At 42.4% G+C, this 17,049-nt stretch overlaps 1 protein-coding gene across 1 annotated transcript; it reads left to right on the top strand.

The window, feature by feature from the left end:
* The first annotated feature begins 82 nt into the window (after nucleotides 1-82).
* Nucleotides 83-16,099, top strand: LOC133487692 (RNA-binding protein 25-like). Its single transcript, XM_061794690.1, has 18 exons — nucleotides 83-272; nucleotides 529-652; nucleotides 4,151-4,200; nucleotides 4,294-4,452; nucleotides 5,636-5,693; nucleotides 5,784-5,944; nucleotides 6,015-6,197; nucleotides 6,274-6,357; nucleotides 9,449-9,717; nucleotides 10,558-10,669; nucleotides 11,528-11,617; nucleotides 11,704-11,777; nucleotides 11,866-12,016; nucleotides 12,515-13,250; nucleotides 14,560-14,867; nucleotides 14,946-15,044; nucleotides 15,636-15,683; nucleotides 15,755-16,099. Exons 2-18 carry the CDS (start codon nucleotides 547-549, stop codon nucleotides 15,845-15,847), a joined length of 2,781 nt encoding a protein of 926 aa, XP_061650674.1. The 5' UTR covers nucleotides 83-272; nucleotides 529-546; the 3' UTR covers nucleotides 15,848-16,099.
* Nucleotides 16,100-17,049: the final 950 nt, after the last annotated feature.

The following is a 17,049-nucleotide window of genomic DNA, read 5'->3' as shown; positions in this document are numbered from 1 at the left end:
TTGTCGTCTTTGCGTTATTCCTGCAATCATTATCTCGTTTGATTTAACCTCTCGGCCACCGTACGTACTTGTTCACCATTTTCCCATGATCCTTTTCGAGAAGAAAAGGGTCCTTCCTTCTATTTTCTTGTGCTCCTCAAGAATACCGGTGTCATTATAAACGCCGAAGTCGCGCTCGCTGTACTCTTTATTCGCCGCGTGCGTTTAATGGGCTTGAGTTCGGGCGAACGCGCACCGTTGCCGGCTCGTCCCTTTTAAACCTCCTTTTATAGGTGAGTAACACGGAACGTTAGCTTTCTTCTCGCTAACGTGAGCTAGCAAGGCCACGGAGCTAACACGAGCTAACTGTGCTAAAGCTAACTAGCACGCTTGTAACATGGCCGGCTACGTTTATTTTTTTCGTCTGACAGAAGAGCCGCGTTCGACCAAAATAAGTTTACCTCTTACTGTAAATGAGCTAAATGAGGTCGTTAAGGTGTATTTGCGAGTGAGTTGGTGCTGAGTGGGAATGTCGTCTTTTCGTCACAGGTTCCTGTTCCTTTCACGATGTCTTTCCCTCCTCCGCTCAACCGCCAGCCGCTGAGCATCCCCCAGCTGCCCCCCGGTATCCCACCGCCACAGTTCGGCACCTTCGGCCCGCCCGTCCCACCAGGTGCCCTACTTTAGGAGCTTGTCGAAATAGCTTTGAGCCCACACACACAGTCTTTAAACTGTTATGTCAGTGCCGTAAGTTAGTGTTTCCCAACTTTTATTGAGCCAAGGCACCCCTTTTACCTTTGTAACATCTCATGGCACAAAAAGTATGAATATTGAAATAATGATACCTCTATTTATTTACAATTTCACATACTGAGTGTGAAATCTGGGCCTGTTTAGCTGAATACATTATTTCTAACTGAATACAAAGCTGACACACACGTAGGAATATATATTAACGAAGTCATGACTTATTCTATTATATGAATAGCAAGAGCTTTATTGTACTAGCAACATGCCAAAATGGTAAGTCTTGTTGTATAGGTCACTTCAACCAGAGTATAATGCATCCGCGAATTTTGAAAATTGGATTATGGGGTCCAGAGGAATTTTTTTTAATTTATTTTTATGTGCAGGAAAAAAGGCCTTGAAATTAGAGGAAAACAGTATAACTTATTTCTCAACATCTCAACGGTTTTGTTTGGTCTGCTACTCGGGGAACCCCTACTCCGATTGGTTGACAAGATCAATTAGAAATTTCCACCAATAAGGCTTCAATAATGCATATTTTGGGAAAGTGGAGGAAGCCGGAGTACCTGGAGAAAACCCACTTCAACATGGGGAGAGCATCCAAACTCCAAACAGGAAGACCTGAGCCTGGATTCAAACCTCCAACCTCATTAGGGTTATGGGTGAGCGTGATCCTGTCACTGCTGACTTTTGGGACAAGAGGCATAGTACACAGTGGACTTGTCGCTAGCCAATTACAGGGCACATTAGGGGCGCGGGATATCTGTGGTAGACAGTATCAATTTCACTCTACTGACTGATCGCGATGTTTGTTGAGAATGTTCTATCTCAGCATGAAAACGGGTTCAAGCAAGTATGACCATAGGACTAAAGGAGCTACCGGCTGCGCGTGTGTCTATGTCAAAACAGTAGCAGGGAGCTACCAGGGGAAAGCTCGGTGCTAAGCTAACTTGCTCCGCACCAGCTACGAGCTGTGAATTGCTCTCTAGCACTGCTAAACACTGTCCCTCCAGGGTGGGAAGACACTCCTCTACGTCACTAATCCTTGCCTCCACGGCGGTGCATAAGCTACACTTCTGACAAGTATTGTTATCACTAAACGAGGACTATGTGTAAGCTAATCATGCGACACACCGAGCAAGAGGGAACAGAAGACGGGGTGAAATGTACAATAGCAAAACACCAAAGTAAGTGCACAGAAGGTACAGTACACGTTTAACAAGTATGGATGGAACCAGAGGTGGGTAGACTAGCCAAATATTGTACTCAAGTACTGTTACTTTAGAATAATATGACAAAAGTAAAAAGTAGTCATCCAAATATTTACTTCAGTAACAGTAAGTACTTAATGAAAAAACTACTCGAGTAACTTCAGATTTTATTTATATTTATTTTTTTTAAATCAGAGCAAGCCGGCATGGTGAACGACTGGTTAGCACATCTGCCTCACAGTTCTGCGGACCGGGGTTCAAATCCCGGCCCCGCCTGTGTGGAGTTTGCGTGTTCTCCCCGTGCCCGGGTGGGTTTTCTCCGGGCACTCCGGTTTCGTCCCACGTCCCAAAGACATGCGTGGTAGGTTGATTGAGGACTCTAAATTGCCCGTAGGTGTGGATGTGAGTGCGAATGGTTCTTTGTTTCTATGTGCCCTGCGGTTGGCTGACGACCAGTTCAGAGTGTACCTCGCCTCCCGCCCGGAGATAGCTGGGATAGGCTGCAGCAGCCCGCGACCCTAGTGAGGAGAAAATGGATGGATGGATAAATCAGAACATGAACATGAAATAAAATATAAAAATAATAATATATGGGAGTCAACACACACCTGCCACCATTTCAATTTTTAACTGCACAAAAACCAACAACACATGCATTGGGCCTTACAGAAACATTATTTGCTTTATTCACTTAAGTGACTTCATGAAGAAGCTGAACAGACTTATTGATTGTGTGTGCATGTGCGACACCATAAGATAGGGCTAATGTTGCTGTATCCACGGCCAAAACAACAATAGAAACATCTGCAACTTACCGCAAGGTGTTATCTCAAGTTAAAAGTGGGCTGAAATATCCAAGTTTGGGCAGTCACAATTTAAGAGCTGCATGACAAAGCTGTTGTTTTTTTTAAGTCTGTAAAGTAAACGCACCCAAAATGAGTCATTTTGATTGGCTCGCAAAGGCTACGTGCGCGATCATGTGACTGCTTTGTGTCGTTTGATTGTTGGACAACGGGCGCCCTATGCGGAAGTCGAAGATGGTGTCTAAAAATAGACGTGCACACGCAAGAATGGATAAATAAAAGTAGCGAACGGCATGTCGATCATTGCAACGGAGTCAAAGTATCGATCCTTCACGTAAATACTCAAAAGTAAAAAGTACAGTGCATTTAAAGTACACTGATCAAGTACAGTTTATCGAAAATGTTACTTGAGTAAATGTAACTCAGTAAATGTAGCGTGTTACTACCCACTTCTGGATGGAACTATGCCGGGCTAGTTAGCTATAAACAGCAAAGTGGCAAGTTATTGAATAAGTGGCTCGAGAGGAAATAACACACAGCATGCTGACACGTCCAAAAACTGGAAATGAATCAATGTTACAGCATACGTCAGCCGAGAGAAGCCTATAAGGTCAAATGTATATTATTTAGTTTATTAAATATTTATCAGCAATGTTATGTTTGTTTGCACTATTTTTCATTACAGAGTGCTGAGTTTTAAGATGTGTACAGAAAATGTTCTCCAAATTATATAGGTGTGCTTCAATTTTTTTGTTAACTTAATTTAGTTTTATCAATTAAGCCTACGTAATGGTAATTTACCCTAACTGGGAATTAAGGCTTTTTTTTCATAATAAAAACTGTCCCCCCAGTTTCCTATTTTTGGACTTAGTCCTCCCCGATTTCTGCTTAACAACAAGTGAACAACTGAACTGTTGATCTATGTCTGCAGGGCCTGTTTGCTTGATAAAGTCTTGTTTCATAATCATATGGATCAGTGGTTCTCAAAAGTGTGTTACATGTACCACTAGTGGTGAGCAGGCAAAAGAATCACTGAAAAAGATGTTCAACCTGTGCAAGATTGTTTTGTGGCTTGAACGTTTCTTGTTCCAGTTCAGTACATTTGTTAAGTGGAGCAGTTGTATTTAACTTTGAGGTACAATATATTTGCATTTAAAATGAACTGTTAGTTTACACACATTTATTCAGGAGCATTATTTACTAATGTGTGATACATTTTAATAGATTAAAAACTGCCTATTTTATAATGAAAAGTTGAGAGTATTTTTTGAGGAGGTACATTGTGTAAGAGAACAACTGATATACATTGTCTGGCTCCTCTGTAGCCAAACTAAGTGGCCGGTGCCTCACCTACTTTTAATATAAAAACACCTAATTCTGAGTGTGATGTATGTATTTGTTCAATTTCAGGTACTCCCATGATACCAGTTCACATGGGTGTCATGACCCCCTCTCCCTCAGTGAGTCACAGCCTACCCATTCTATTATGGATTAGATTACACCCAGGTGTTGTTTGACTTGCCGTTTACACTTTGTTTGTTTGTTTCGGGCAGGTTCTTGTCCCAACCACAGTCTCTGTTGCGCAGAAGCCGATGCTCCCAAACAAGATCTCCTTCCGACCCAAGGAGCCAGAGGATGGCCCCACCACCACCGTCTTTGTGGGCAACATCTCTGAAAAGGCGTCCGACATGCTGGTCAGACAGCTGCTGGCGGTGAGTTCGGAGCGGAAACATGCAAACCCTACTCAAGTCATGGAGGTGACATTTGCCTTGAAAGAGGTATTCACAAAAGAGCTCCGTTCACAAAGTTGAGTCTCCACAAAGCTAATTTAGTGGTCTGCAGAGAGTACCTGGCATTTACAAGAAAGGAGGAATTTCTTCTTACAAATATATTTTTTGAATGCTATATAATGGTACCGTCCATCCCTCTAATACAGTGGTACTGTTTACACCAAGTACCACCCTGACAAATACTTGGCTCACCACCAGATTGACCAACATTAAAATATAGTCGGATAGTAAACCCAAGTGTTAATGAAAAACGAGGCAGCGGTTTCATTTTTTTACATTTATATAATTTTTATATTTATTGTATTATACTTTATTGTATTATACTATTTACTTGGGCGGCACGATGGACGACTGGTTAGCACATCTGCCTCACAGTTCTGAGAACCCGGGTTTGAATCCGGCCTTTCCTGTGTGGAGTTTGCGTTTTCTCCGGGTACTCCGGTTTCCTCCCACATCCCAAAAACATGCATGGTAGGTTAATTGAAAACTCAAAATTGCCTGTAGATGTAATTGTGAGTGTGAATGTACGTAAACATGCCGCCGTTCTGTCGAATCATGCTCTAAAGTTTCGGTGTGGGTAAAGTAATTTAATTACAATAAATTAATTTAATTACAGTAAGTTAGCACCCATTATTTCTGTCATGTTGTAATGTTGGTTTGACCTGACTGATTAGAATACACGATCTGACTCGAGCAGTGATTTCCAACATTTATGGAGCCTAGGAACATATTTTACAATTGAAAAATACTGCACACCAACAAACAAAAATGTCACAACAAGTGGATACATTAATCACTGTATGTACTTCCTGCCATCTTAATAGAAGACCATTCATTTGTTCTGTCTGTCACTATGTCTCACTGGCATAAATAGATGAACATTATTTATTGTAAATATAATTTTTTGAACAATTAAGTACACAAGTGTATATATAGTAAATAAACAAGTCAGTTAAATAGACACATTGCAACATGTTGTGATTGGATCGGTGATCGATTATCGTTTTCTTAAACTCGCTGATCAGTGATGGGCCCCAAAAATCCTGATCGTGTAAAGCCTAAGTAATAACAATATCAATAGTCTTTGTGTTGTCTGTCTTTGCAGAAATGTGGAATTGTTCTTAGTTGGAAACGAGTCCAAGGTGCCTCTGGAAAACTTCAAGGTAAAAAGAAAAAAAAGCAGTACAATGAGGTCATTTGAATATGTACTAAATGTCCTTCTTGAACTTGCTTTTCCTCCCTCCTTCCACAAGCATTTGGGTTCTGCGAGTATAAGGAGCCCGAATCGACCCTGCGCGCCTTACGACTGCTGCACGAGCTGATGCTGGGTGACAAGAAGCTACTGGTCAAAGTGGATGCCAAGACCAAGGCGCAGCTGGACGAGTGGAAGGCCAAGAAGAAGAGCGCCAATGGCGTACGTGCAGCAACCTCCCATGTCAAGTATACTTCACCACTGTTCAGTCAAAAACAAGTTTTTTTCCCAGGGTGCGAGCGGTGAGGGTAAGAACGACGAGGACGAGGTACTGGACGAAGAAACGCTGCGTCGCGACCAGGCTGCGAAGGGTGCCATCGAAGTGCTAATCCGGGAGTATTCCAGTGAACTTAGTGCAACCTCGGCGGATGGCAATGGGCAACTTCGTAAAAAGAGGAAAGACAAGAAAGACGAGGTATTGACCACACACTGAGGAACATCTCATAGGCCCTTGCCAGTCACGTGTTTGTGGTGTTTTTATGATTTGTCAGGAGGACATCAACGCCATGGAGCTGGAGGACGACAAGAGGGACTTGATTTCCAGAGAGATCAGCAAATTCCGCGACACACACAAGGTGACCTATCATAGCTGTGTTTATTATAGTCATAAGGTTTACATTTAAAATGAAATTAACGCTCAATTAATTGTTTTTCACAATATCATTAAATTAGTTAAATTTGGTCTGAATATAATTAATACAAAATTCAGCTATTATTTAATGTATTTTCTTAAAAGTGAATTGGAATTAAAAATGATTGATTGTAAAATTGCATTTGCCAAATGACTTTTGAACCCCTGATAATGGACATTGTACATAAAATTCCTTTTAAAACGTCTCAAGGTATTGACATATAAAATGTCTAAAATTGTCATTCTACAAAAGACTATGAACTCTTAAATGGAGGCATTCTATGTCTTGAAAATTTAGGTATTCTATATAAAATGCCATTAAAACGTCTTAAAACAGATGTAGTCGATGTGAAATGCCTTCAAAAGTCTGAACATTGAGGTATTCTACGTAAAATGTCTTTTAAAAAGAGCAACTCTATATAAAATGCCTTGAGAAAGTCTTGAAAGTGGTCTCTATATAGTATATTAGTTGACGTGTTCTCCATAATAGGCCTTAATGGTCAGATGACAAAGATGTTATGTGGTCAGTCAAAATTCATATTTGCATTGTTAATGTTATGTAATACATGCACCTAATTTCCAGCAAGTTTTCAACCATAGTTTAGCTAAAAATGAGGTTTTTATGATGCATATTGAGGCCCCCCCTAACATACCCGAAGTTCAAGACACCAGGGGTGTGGTTACTCTATCCACCGCACGGGCTACCAGAAGTGACGTTGCAATTGACAAACAGAGCGCTACACACTATACGCAATGGCGAGCAATGTGTTGGAATATGTGGAGGAGGAGGATTCCGACGTACAGGAACACCCAACTGAACTTGGCATCGTCAAAGCATACGTGTTTGAGCCGATCAGACAGTGACTATGACGAGCAGCCAAGTAGCAGCTGTACAACAGAAAAAGAGAGTGGCCACTGGGTCGATGTGTCGGTATGTCAAAAGCATGTCTTTTTATACACTCATGGCTTGAAATAATGCCACACCAGGGGTGCCAATATTTTTTAGCACGACTATACGTATTATATATTCATATGTTTCAGTGACACAGCACAAGCTTTTACATAAGACGCAGTATTCCTATATACTGTGTGCCCCTCGGTCGAGTTGCGTTATAACACGGCACACACAAAGTCTTAGCCGTGTCTGTTGGCTTGTCATATAGGCAAAAGTACTGTGTGAGTCTTTTTTTCCTACTCCCCAGTGCATAGTAACCATAATAGAGTCGTAGGTATATACAAGGAAATGCTCACCTCTTGTCCGCGCCGCTTCGCTGCTGCATCGTGGCGGCTAAGAGATTTAGTTCTCTTGCTGGCGGCGGAGGTCCCGATGGCTGTAGGAAAAATAGTTGGCACCGCAGCTGGTTTCAGCCTCTGTCTCTGTATCCAATGCTTTCTGCTAGGTCTTAATCAAAACACGCCGCTTCGAAGTAATCAGCACAGTTTGGAATGCTTGCTAGGCACCCATAGCTGAGCACGCTTCTTACCCTGTCGATTGACTTTGCCTATCCAAAAAAAACCTCTTGCCGCTGCCTGAACCATTTGTACAAACAAATGCCACACAATAAACCATCGTGACATCGTTAAATCATACGACAACAAATATACAAGGACGAGAACAACAGCATGGAACAATACCACACAACGCCGAATGAACAGGATGTTTGGCTTGTGACGTCACAGTGCCGGAAAGAGATGAAGACCGGAAGGTGCTGGATGCAAAAGGCAGAAGGTGCATTCTGCATCATATTTATCAATTTGACTGCTGTATATCTGCCATATAATCACTTCGAAATAGCAGATGTGGTTTGTAAAGGGGTTCTAGAGTTATCAAGAAAAGTTTCAAATCTTTGTCCTCAGACCTTTAAGGAAGTCTGGAAATTGTCGTTCTACCTAAAAGCCCACGATTTGAGAAACGCTGCACTAGTGGTAGTGGAACCACACTTTGAAAAAAACTGTTCTTCATAAAATATCTTTTAAAATGGACCCACTCAACTTGAAAGCCTTTATAAAATAAAACAAATTAAGTGTTCTAAATAAAATACTCAAAATACAGCACTTTGTTTCAGAAGCTTTTTTTATTTGATTTTAATTTTTTATTTTTTAAGTGCTCTATACGTCAAGTTGTGTTGATAATAAAATGTCCACAAAATTAACCAATTGTTAATGAAATGCTATTTAAAAAGCTTTGAAAATGGACATCCATCCATCCATTTTCTGAGCCGCTTGTCCTCACCAGGGTCGCGGGCGTGCTGGAGCCTATCCCAGCTGTCATCGGGCAGGAGGCGGGGTACACCCTGAACTGGTTGCCAGGCAATCGTAGGGTACATAGAAACAAACAACCATTCGCACTCACAGTCATGCCTACAGGCAATTTAGAGTCTCCAATTAATGCATGTTTTTGGGATGTGGGAGGAAACCGGAGTGCCCGGAGAAAACCCACGCAGGCACGGGGAGAACATGCAAACTCCACACAGGCGGGGCCGGGGATTGAACCCGGGTCCTCAGAACTGTGAGGCTGACGCTCTAACCAGTCGGCCACCGTGCCGCCTGAAAATGGACATTCTACATAAAAATCCTTCAGCAGGTCTTGAAAGAAAATCGAATTCAGAGATTTGTTTCTAAATATATTAGACATGTTTGAATATAAGACTAAAAAAGTAAAAGAGGACTCTGTAGTACTGAAGTAAGGAGATATAGCGTTAAACCTTTTTTCACCATTTAAGTTTTCAGTCGATGGGCAATGCTCACTCGCTTGATGTGCGGCAGAGAGTCACCAACTCATTTTTTTCACGGTTGTCCACTTTAGACACGTTTGGCTGCATCACCGTGTTGCGGTGGGCCTTAATCAGGTCATTAGTCTTTTTGAGCTTTGGCTTGTTTTAATCCACTTGGCACTCATACTTCCCATGAGGTCACTATCCTTTAGGTGTGTAGTTAGATCTTGGCAAAGCTGCTGACCTGTTGACCAGCCTTCATTTAAATATGAACATCTTTGTAACTAATACCATTGGGGTTTTCTGCTCTTCCTTAATTAGAAATTGGAGGAGGAGAAAGGCAAGAAGGAGAAGGAGCGACAGGAGCTGGAGAAGGAGCGGCGTGAGAAGGATAAAGAGCGGGAACGTGAGAGGGAGCGCCGCGACAGGGAGAAAGAGAAGGAACGGGAGCGCGAGCGTGACAAGGAGCGCGAGCGTGACCGAGAACGGGACCGGGACAGAGAGCGGGAACGCGAACGGGAACGGGAGAGGACGAGGGAGCGCGAAAGGGAGAAGAGTCGAGACATCAGCGAAGCCCGCAGCCGCTCCAGGTCAGTTTTTTGTGTCTAAAGCAGGGCTGGCCAGACGTTTTTCATCCTAGTGCGTCATACAGCAAAGGATGCAAGGGCCACTTTGGAATTTCATCAATCCATCCATCCATTTTCTCTACTGCTTACTCTAATTTGGTTTGCAGGTGCTAGTGAATTTGGTTGTCAAGAAATCCATGGAACATGGCTAGATGTCAGCTCTTAAAGTCTTAAGCTACTTTTGTTGTCATCCTTATATTTCTCCAAACAAATATTCCTTTAGTTGTACCAGGGAATTAAAATGAAAAAGAAACTGAAGAAACAAGGGTGGTCTAATAATTCTTTCCATGACTGTAGTTTGATTTTTCAGGATTTTGGACTGGATCCATCATCCAGATCTGTCAGCTGCTCAGTGCATTTAAAGCAGTTACTTGAGAATAATTTATATATGTTCACAAATTTGACCTTGACATGGAGCAGAAATGAGAAACATTTTTGCTTCTGAAATGGAATTATCTTTATTAATGGGGGTTTTATGAAGGGAAACTTTGTTACCAATTTTGGTGTAAATAGATTGTGTGTTTGCATATCTAGTAAAGCTCTGTAAAACTTAATTAGTTGTCTGGATTTTTAGGGGTGTGATAGCCATGAGGAATATGGATGTCTCCACCCTGGGCTCCTACCCCCATTTTTCGGCACTAACGCTTTTCACGCTGCCCCCTCCCATTTTTTTTAAAGAAAATTTTTAACTAGTGTAGCGGGCCATTTCAAATGTTATTTTTAGTACATCTTGCCGGGCGCAAATGTCATTGACATTAAAAATACATCTTTGTCTTTTTGTAATATTTTGTTTTATGTGTGCAGAGAGAGGACCAGAGATGACAAAAAAAGAGACCGTGACGAAGATGAGGATGATGTGTACGAGCGCAGGAGACTGGAGAGGAGACTCAGAGATAAGGAAGCAGCCTATCAGGAGGTAATTCAAAAAAGGCTTGAAAATGGAGCTACTGAAAAGGCTTTAGTCTTAAATTAACATTCTACACCAAGTGCCTTCAAAAAGTTCTGAAAATGGACATTCCACATGGAATGCTTTCTTTAAGTCTTAAAATTGACATTGCTGCAAAGTTTTACATTCACAATCTACATAAAATCCCTTCAAATAGTCTTTAAAATGGACCTATTCTACATAAAGTGCCTTCTAAGTCTCTAAAAATCAACCTGTTTGGCATTTAAAAAATGCTTTATAAAACCCAGCGGTATTCGGCATAGGATGCTTTATAAAAGCCCCTGAAAATGGACATACGCTACATAAATTGCCTTGAAAAAGTCTTAAATGTATGTATTCTACCTAAAACACCCTAAAAATTTTGCAAAATTGACATTACACAGTGTCTTCAAAGAGTCTTGGAAATTGACATTGTACACAAAATGCCTTAAAAAAAATCGTGAAAATCGACATGATCTACATAGTGCCTTCAAAATGTCTGTTCAAGTGATCTGTTCAACAAAAACCCTTCAAAAGGTCTTGAAAATTTAGGTATTTTCCATAAAATATAAAAAGCCATGAAAATGGACATTCCACATGAAATGCTTTCATAAATTCCTAAAAATGGACGTACTCTACATAAAAAGCCTTCAAAAAAGTCTTAAACATTCTACATAAAATAACACACACACACCACACACACACCATGTGCACAATAGAAATAAACATAACTTGAAATAATCCAATGTCATAAATCCAAGGCTTACTCATGCAATGTAAACTTATATTTTAAATTTTTAGTCAGTGTTTGACTTGGCTGACGTTAACTCATTATTTCCCCTCCGAAAGAGGCTGAAAAACTGGGAACTGCGGGAGAGGAAGAAGTCCCGTGACTACAGCAAGGAAATGGAGCGGGAGGACGAGCGGAGCCGTGAGACAGTAAGACAAACACACAGTGTTTTGATTGTATTATTTATTTGGTTGATTGTGGTATCGCTAGATGAACTGTTGATTATCGTCGTCAGATGAAAGAAGCCAAAAGATTAAAAGAATTCCTCGAGGACTATGACGACGACCGGGATGATCCCAAATACTACAGGTTAATGCTTTTTATAATTTTTTTTACATCTGGTTTTATTCTCTTTGTCACCTTATTCCTATTCTTATTATGATTGTCCTCCCCACAGGGGCAGTGCTCTGCAGAAACGACTCCGCGACCGTGAGAAGGAGACAGAGATGGACGAGCGGGACCGCAAGCGGGAGAAGGAGGAGCTGGAGGAGATCCGACAGAGGCTCCTGGCCGAGGGTCACCCCGACCCGGATGCCGAGATGCAAAGGGTGAGGCGGACGATATGGCCTTAAAATGAAATGATTTTTTATTTTCCACAAAAATCTGATTTCCTTTTCCTTCTGGCATTTGTTGTTTCTCCTAATACCAAACAAGCTTTGAAACCACCAGTATTTTTTTCCACCAAAATAATATTTTTTCTGTACTTTTTTTCTCTTCCCTTTTGTAAAAACATACATGTACACCGGATCCTTAATAAATTAACATTATAAAAGTTTAACAGTTTAGCATAGAATATAAGACGTCAAACTGCATGGATCGAACTGTAACGTCTCACCAAATTGATGGTGTTTTTGTATACTAACTCCACTCTGTTTGCAGCCTTGTTGATTTTGCAACAAGCACACGTCAGCGGGGACACGCTTTAAACTACCGTTAAAAAAAACAAAAAAATTGGCCTGAGAAAATGGAATAATCACTTGGCCATGCCTTGAAGGGAAAGTTATTTGCAAAAGGTTTCTCACTTTCAAGTGGTTCACTGTATGCAGATGGAGGAGGAGGCAGAGCGCAGACGGAAGCCTCCTCTAAAGCTTGAATCTGAGGAGAAAGTGAAACAGGAGAAAAAAGAGCGAGAGTCCCACCGGGAATCCCACCGGGAATCCCACCGGGAGTCCCACCGGGAGTCCCACAGAGAATCACACCGGGAATCCCACAGAGAATCACACAGAGAGTCCCACAGAGAATCTCACCGGGATCGGGAGAAGAGAACGTTGGCAAAGCCCGCCGAGCCGACGCCTCGAGACCCTCCGCCACATTCGGAAGAGGACGAGGAGGATGAGGTGGAGGAGCGGCAGCGACGGTGTCGGCGTGAGGAGGAAGAAGAGGAGCGGGAGGAGGAGGAGGAGCAGCAGCAGCAGCAGGAACAGCAACAGCAGCAACAGCAGCAGCAGCAACAGCAACAGCAACAGCAACAGCAGCAACAGCAACAGGAACAGCAACAGCAGCAGCAGCAGCAGCAGCAGCAACAGCAACAACAACAGCAGCAGCAGCAGCAGCAGCACGTGGCCCACAATGGTGGGGATTCACCGGAGGCTAGGCTGCACCTGAAAGCCCTCATGCGACCAATCAACACCGCTCCCTCTGTGTCCTCTGCCAGCGGGAATGCCACGCCCAACACGCCTGGCAATGACTCCCCGCGCGGCATCATCATTCCAGGCGAGGGAACGCCTGAGGTGCAGCCTCTCGAGGAGCACCGACCCAAGATCGGCCTCAGTCTCAAGCTGGGTGGGTAAAACCACAGAACGACCATCAAACCAAAAGCACCCTTTGTCAGAGGTGGGGGACTTGAGTCACATGACTTGACTTGAGTCAGGCTTAAGCTGACAGTTTTAGGATTTGGGACTCTCTTGGGTAAAACTAATGAAAGATTCGACTTCACATTCACAAGAGTTGACTTGAGCCAATTTCCCACCGAGCGTTACCTATACCTATACGGAAACAAACAAATTCTAGTCTGGGACTCACTCTCGTACACCTGACGACTGACTATCACACACCTACCGACTCGCTGCAGCAGAAAAACTGCGACCCTTGCTGTTCTTATTGTGCCCCAAAAATTTCATGACTTTTTTGACCACAAACACCATGCCATTATTGTCAAGGATAAAGTGTATTGCCGTGGCTGCTGGAACTAGTACATATAATGAAATTATAACTACAGTTAAGTATTATTGTAAAATACAATATATACTGTATTCGTACGGCTTCGTGGCGGCCGGCTGGACCTCGCTGGTCCCCAAGAATTATTATGTTGGGAGAGATCATGTGACACATAATTTTTGATTGGCAGATGCTGCGTAGGCATTCACCTGCTGTAGAAAATTTGAATCACAGCAAAACCATTTACCAATGGTTGGCCACTTACGAAAACTAGTTGTCGCTTGGTGTGTGGCGGGCTTTCGACTTGAAGTACATGATTTGACAAGTCTTGCCTGTTAATAATTGAAAATCTGCATTTTTCACGGCAGTATGTGCCATTTGTTTTTGAAAGACGTTATTTTTTATGTATTGCACTTAAATTCAATTTCATCCATGAATCGACCAATACATTTCCTGGTTAAGTTAGACTTCGTCATGCTGTTCACATTTTGGCGTCATGAGATCAAGACAGGATGTTCTCAGAGGGAAGTGCCATCAGCAGTTTGCAACACCGATAGATTAGAAGAGTCGCAGAAAGGCAAAGAAGTAGACATCCTTGGAAAGTTTCATGGATGGAACACCTGTTCATTTTTTAATTCAGCTCATTCTTAGAGAACAGCAAGTTGTGCAAGAAGTACTCAAGCAGTGACATTTTAGGTTCATCCTTAAATGTAATCTGAAAGCATAATATCCCTAAACTTTTGTAATATTGTGTATGTTTGCTGTGACTGAGCAAGATTATCTCAACGTGCATGAAATTTAGTCGTGACTCAACTTGACTTTAATAATTTTTTCCACAATAACCTGAGCAGGGTTAAGATTTATGACTTGCACATACGTGACTTACTCCCACCTCTGCTCTTTGAACGCATTCAAGCCACTTCTACTTCTCCAGGTTCCACTAACAGCCCCAGCCAGCTCCACGCCACCAAGCGCAAGAAGCTGGCGGTCGCCGACAGCGTCTTCAACAAGTTCAACGATGAGGAGGAGGCCGACGAGCAGCCGCGCAAGAGGAAGCTAGTGCCGCTGGACTATGGCGACGACGACAAGAGCTTGGGCCTGGATGGCGCCGACATGTCAGGTGCCAAAGGCGGCGTCAACACTGAGGAGAAGCGCAAGAACATCCGAAGCCTCATTGAGAAAATCCCCACAGCACGGCCCGAGCTCTTCACCTACCCGCTGGACTGGTCCATGGTGGACTCGGTATAATAGACACAATCTGTTCGCAATAAGTATTTAGTTAGTAACATGAGTAACCAGTTGAAACTTGTCATCATGCAGACGCTGATGGATCGCCGCATTAAACCGTGGATCAACAAGAAAATCATTGAATACATTGGCGAGGAGGAGGCAACGCTGGTCGACTTCGTCTGTTCAAAGGTTTGAAATTGTCTTGTCATGCAGTGTGTTGGGTCTGTTTGTCATGCCGAAACATGAAGGTAGAAAATGGCACAAGACAGTTCTGGATTAAGGCTGTGCCATATCCTCTAAGGAACGGAAATGATCAATAGAAATTTGGACAGAATGGAACAAGACGAGTAAGTTATGGCTGTACCATTTCAGGAAGGGAAACGTAGAAAATAGGATGGATGGGAAGATGTAAGGCATTGCTACGCGTGGTAAGGGAGGGACAGAACGAGTAGAAAATAAGACAGGATGAGAGTAAAGATGGCAGTGACGTCACAGCTAATTTGCATAATCCCACACCTCACACCAAGTTTATTCGCCCATTGGTAGGGCAAAGCTGTCCTCGTGTTGGCACACCTTACAGTTGAGGGGGCGGGGTGAGCAGTGGCTCATTTGCATGAGACAGGACAGGTGAATTTCAACAGAGACTTTGGAAAAGGCTAAAAATGTGGTGTAATGTGCCGACTATTTTCACCCACAGACGTGGGGGCTGTTTTACTTAGTCGAAGAAAATGCATAAGTCTCTCCTTTTAATTACTTTTTTTTTTTGTTCATTCCCAACAGGTGATGGCACACAGCACTCCTCAGGGTATTCTCGATGACGTCGCCATGGTAAGTCACAGTTTACAACTATATTGTATTCCACAAAACGTCCGACCAAATTTGTTTTTGTCTGTGTTTAGGTTCTCGACGAGGAAGCGGAAGTGTTCATAGTAAAAATGTGGCGGTTGTTAATATATGAAACAGAAGCAAAGAAGATCGGACTGGCAAAATAAAAATTCTCTTGGACCGCTTAGCTCACAGTTCCAGCTCACCAGCCTCGGACGACGGGAGCTGCGAACACGGGAAGAAATGTCACCATCGCGATATTGCATGAAGAAACCTTAAGTTGTATTTTTGTTGAGGTTTAAAAAAGAAAAAGGAAAAAAAAAGACAATTGTATTTTAATCATCTGTTCTCCGGTAAATCAGTCATGGTGAAGCACTGCTCAACTGTGTGACCTAATAAATACTGTAAGCTTTTTTTAATGCCGTGCGTCTGTTGTCTTTTGTTGTTGTTGCCATGGCAAAGAAAGAATTTAACTAAATCTAAGTAGTACATGGGGTCCTTGGTTTAGGGTGGAATTCCCTTCCTGTCGTCATTGCATTTGTCATTTGACAGGACAGGATAGGACACCCCCACCCCACGATGGGTCCCTGGGCATGAGTGGTGTCCTCTTGGCTGGGTTCCCCATTTGGATGCGTGAGGCTGAGTCTGCCCCTCCTCACCGTGCTGGCACAGCAACTCCGGACACTCGATGACTAACATGCAAATTTGACTGTCAATTCACCCAATATACTGTATCTCTATAGACATGGGTATCGGATTCTGCTTGATGTGGGACAATGACACAACCTGTATTATAACGTCAATTATGTTCTCTGTTTTTCACTCAAGTCCCTAGAACCAGGTATTTGGGCACTGCATAACCCACTCCTGCCACACACCAGTAGAACTGTATGGGTCAGTAATCCTTTCCTGTCTTGTCATCTCGAGGACCCTCTTATTTTCAAGATCTATGTAAAGTAATTGTGACTATAGTTAAAACGTCAGAAAGAGACAACTGTAATTCAGTTTTGTCTCGTCAAAACTGAATATCCACTAATGCAGTGGTTCTCAAACGTTTTAATTTAATTTTGTATTTTATTCAGTGATTATTTCACATACCACTAGAGTGAGCCTGCGTACCACTAGTGGTACTCGAACCACACTTGAGAATTGTGAGCAAGTGAATTAATCAGATTTCTGCAATGGAGTTATTAATTTTTATGTCATAATTCCAGTTACTGATCTACGTCATTTCATATATCTGAAAATGGACATGGGATTGAGGTGAATTAAATATGTCTGTAACTGGAATTATGACTAGTCAGAATCAAATTGTAGGTTACTGGGATCTACAGTTCTGTTGCTGATATCTGTATAATATCTGCCAATG

Source organism: Phyllopteryx taeniolatus, chromosome 13 (genome assembly GCF_024500385.1).
Source record: "Phyllopteryx taeniolatus isolate TA_2022b chromosome 13, UOR_Ptae_1.2, whole genome shotgun sequence".
NCBI lineage: Eukaryota > Metazoa > Chordata > Actinopteri > Syngnathiformes > Syngnathidae > Phyllopteryx > Phyllopteryx taeniolatus.
Note: the sequence above shows the minus strand (reverse complement) of the source record. Positions and strands in the feature narration are given on the sequence as shown.

Bases quoted from the DNA above. Each gene is read 5' to 3' on its own strand.
- LOC133487692 (XM_061794690.1), top strand. From the start codon at position 547: ATGTCTTTCCCTCCTCCGCTCAACCGCCAGCCGCTGAGCATCCCCCAG. The intron at 6,358-9,448 runs GTGACCTATCAT...TTCCTTAATTAG, and splicing joins AATTCCGCGACACACACAAG to AAATTGGAGGAGGAGAAAGG. The intron at 10,670-11,527 runs GTAATTCAAAAA...CCCCTCCGAAAG, and splicing joins AGGAAGCAGCCTATCAGGAG to AGGCTGAAAAACTGGGAACT.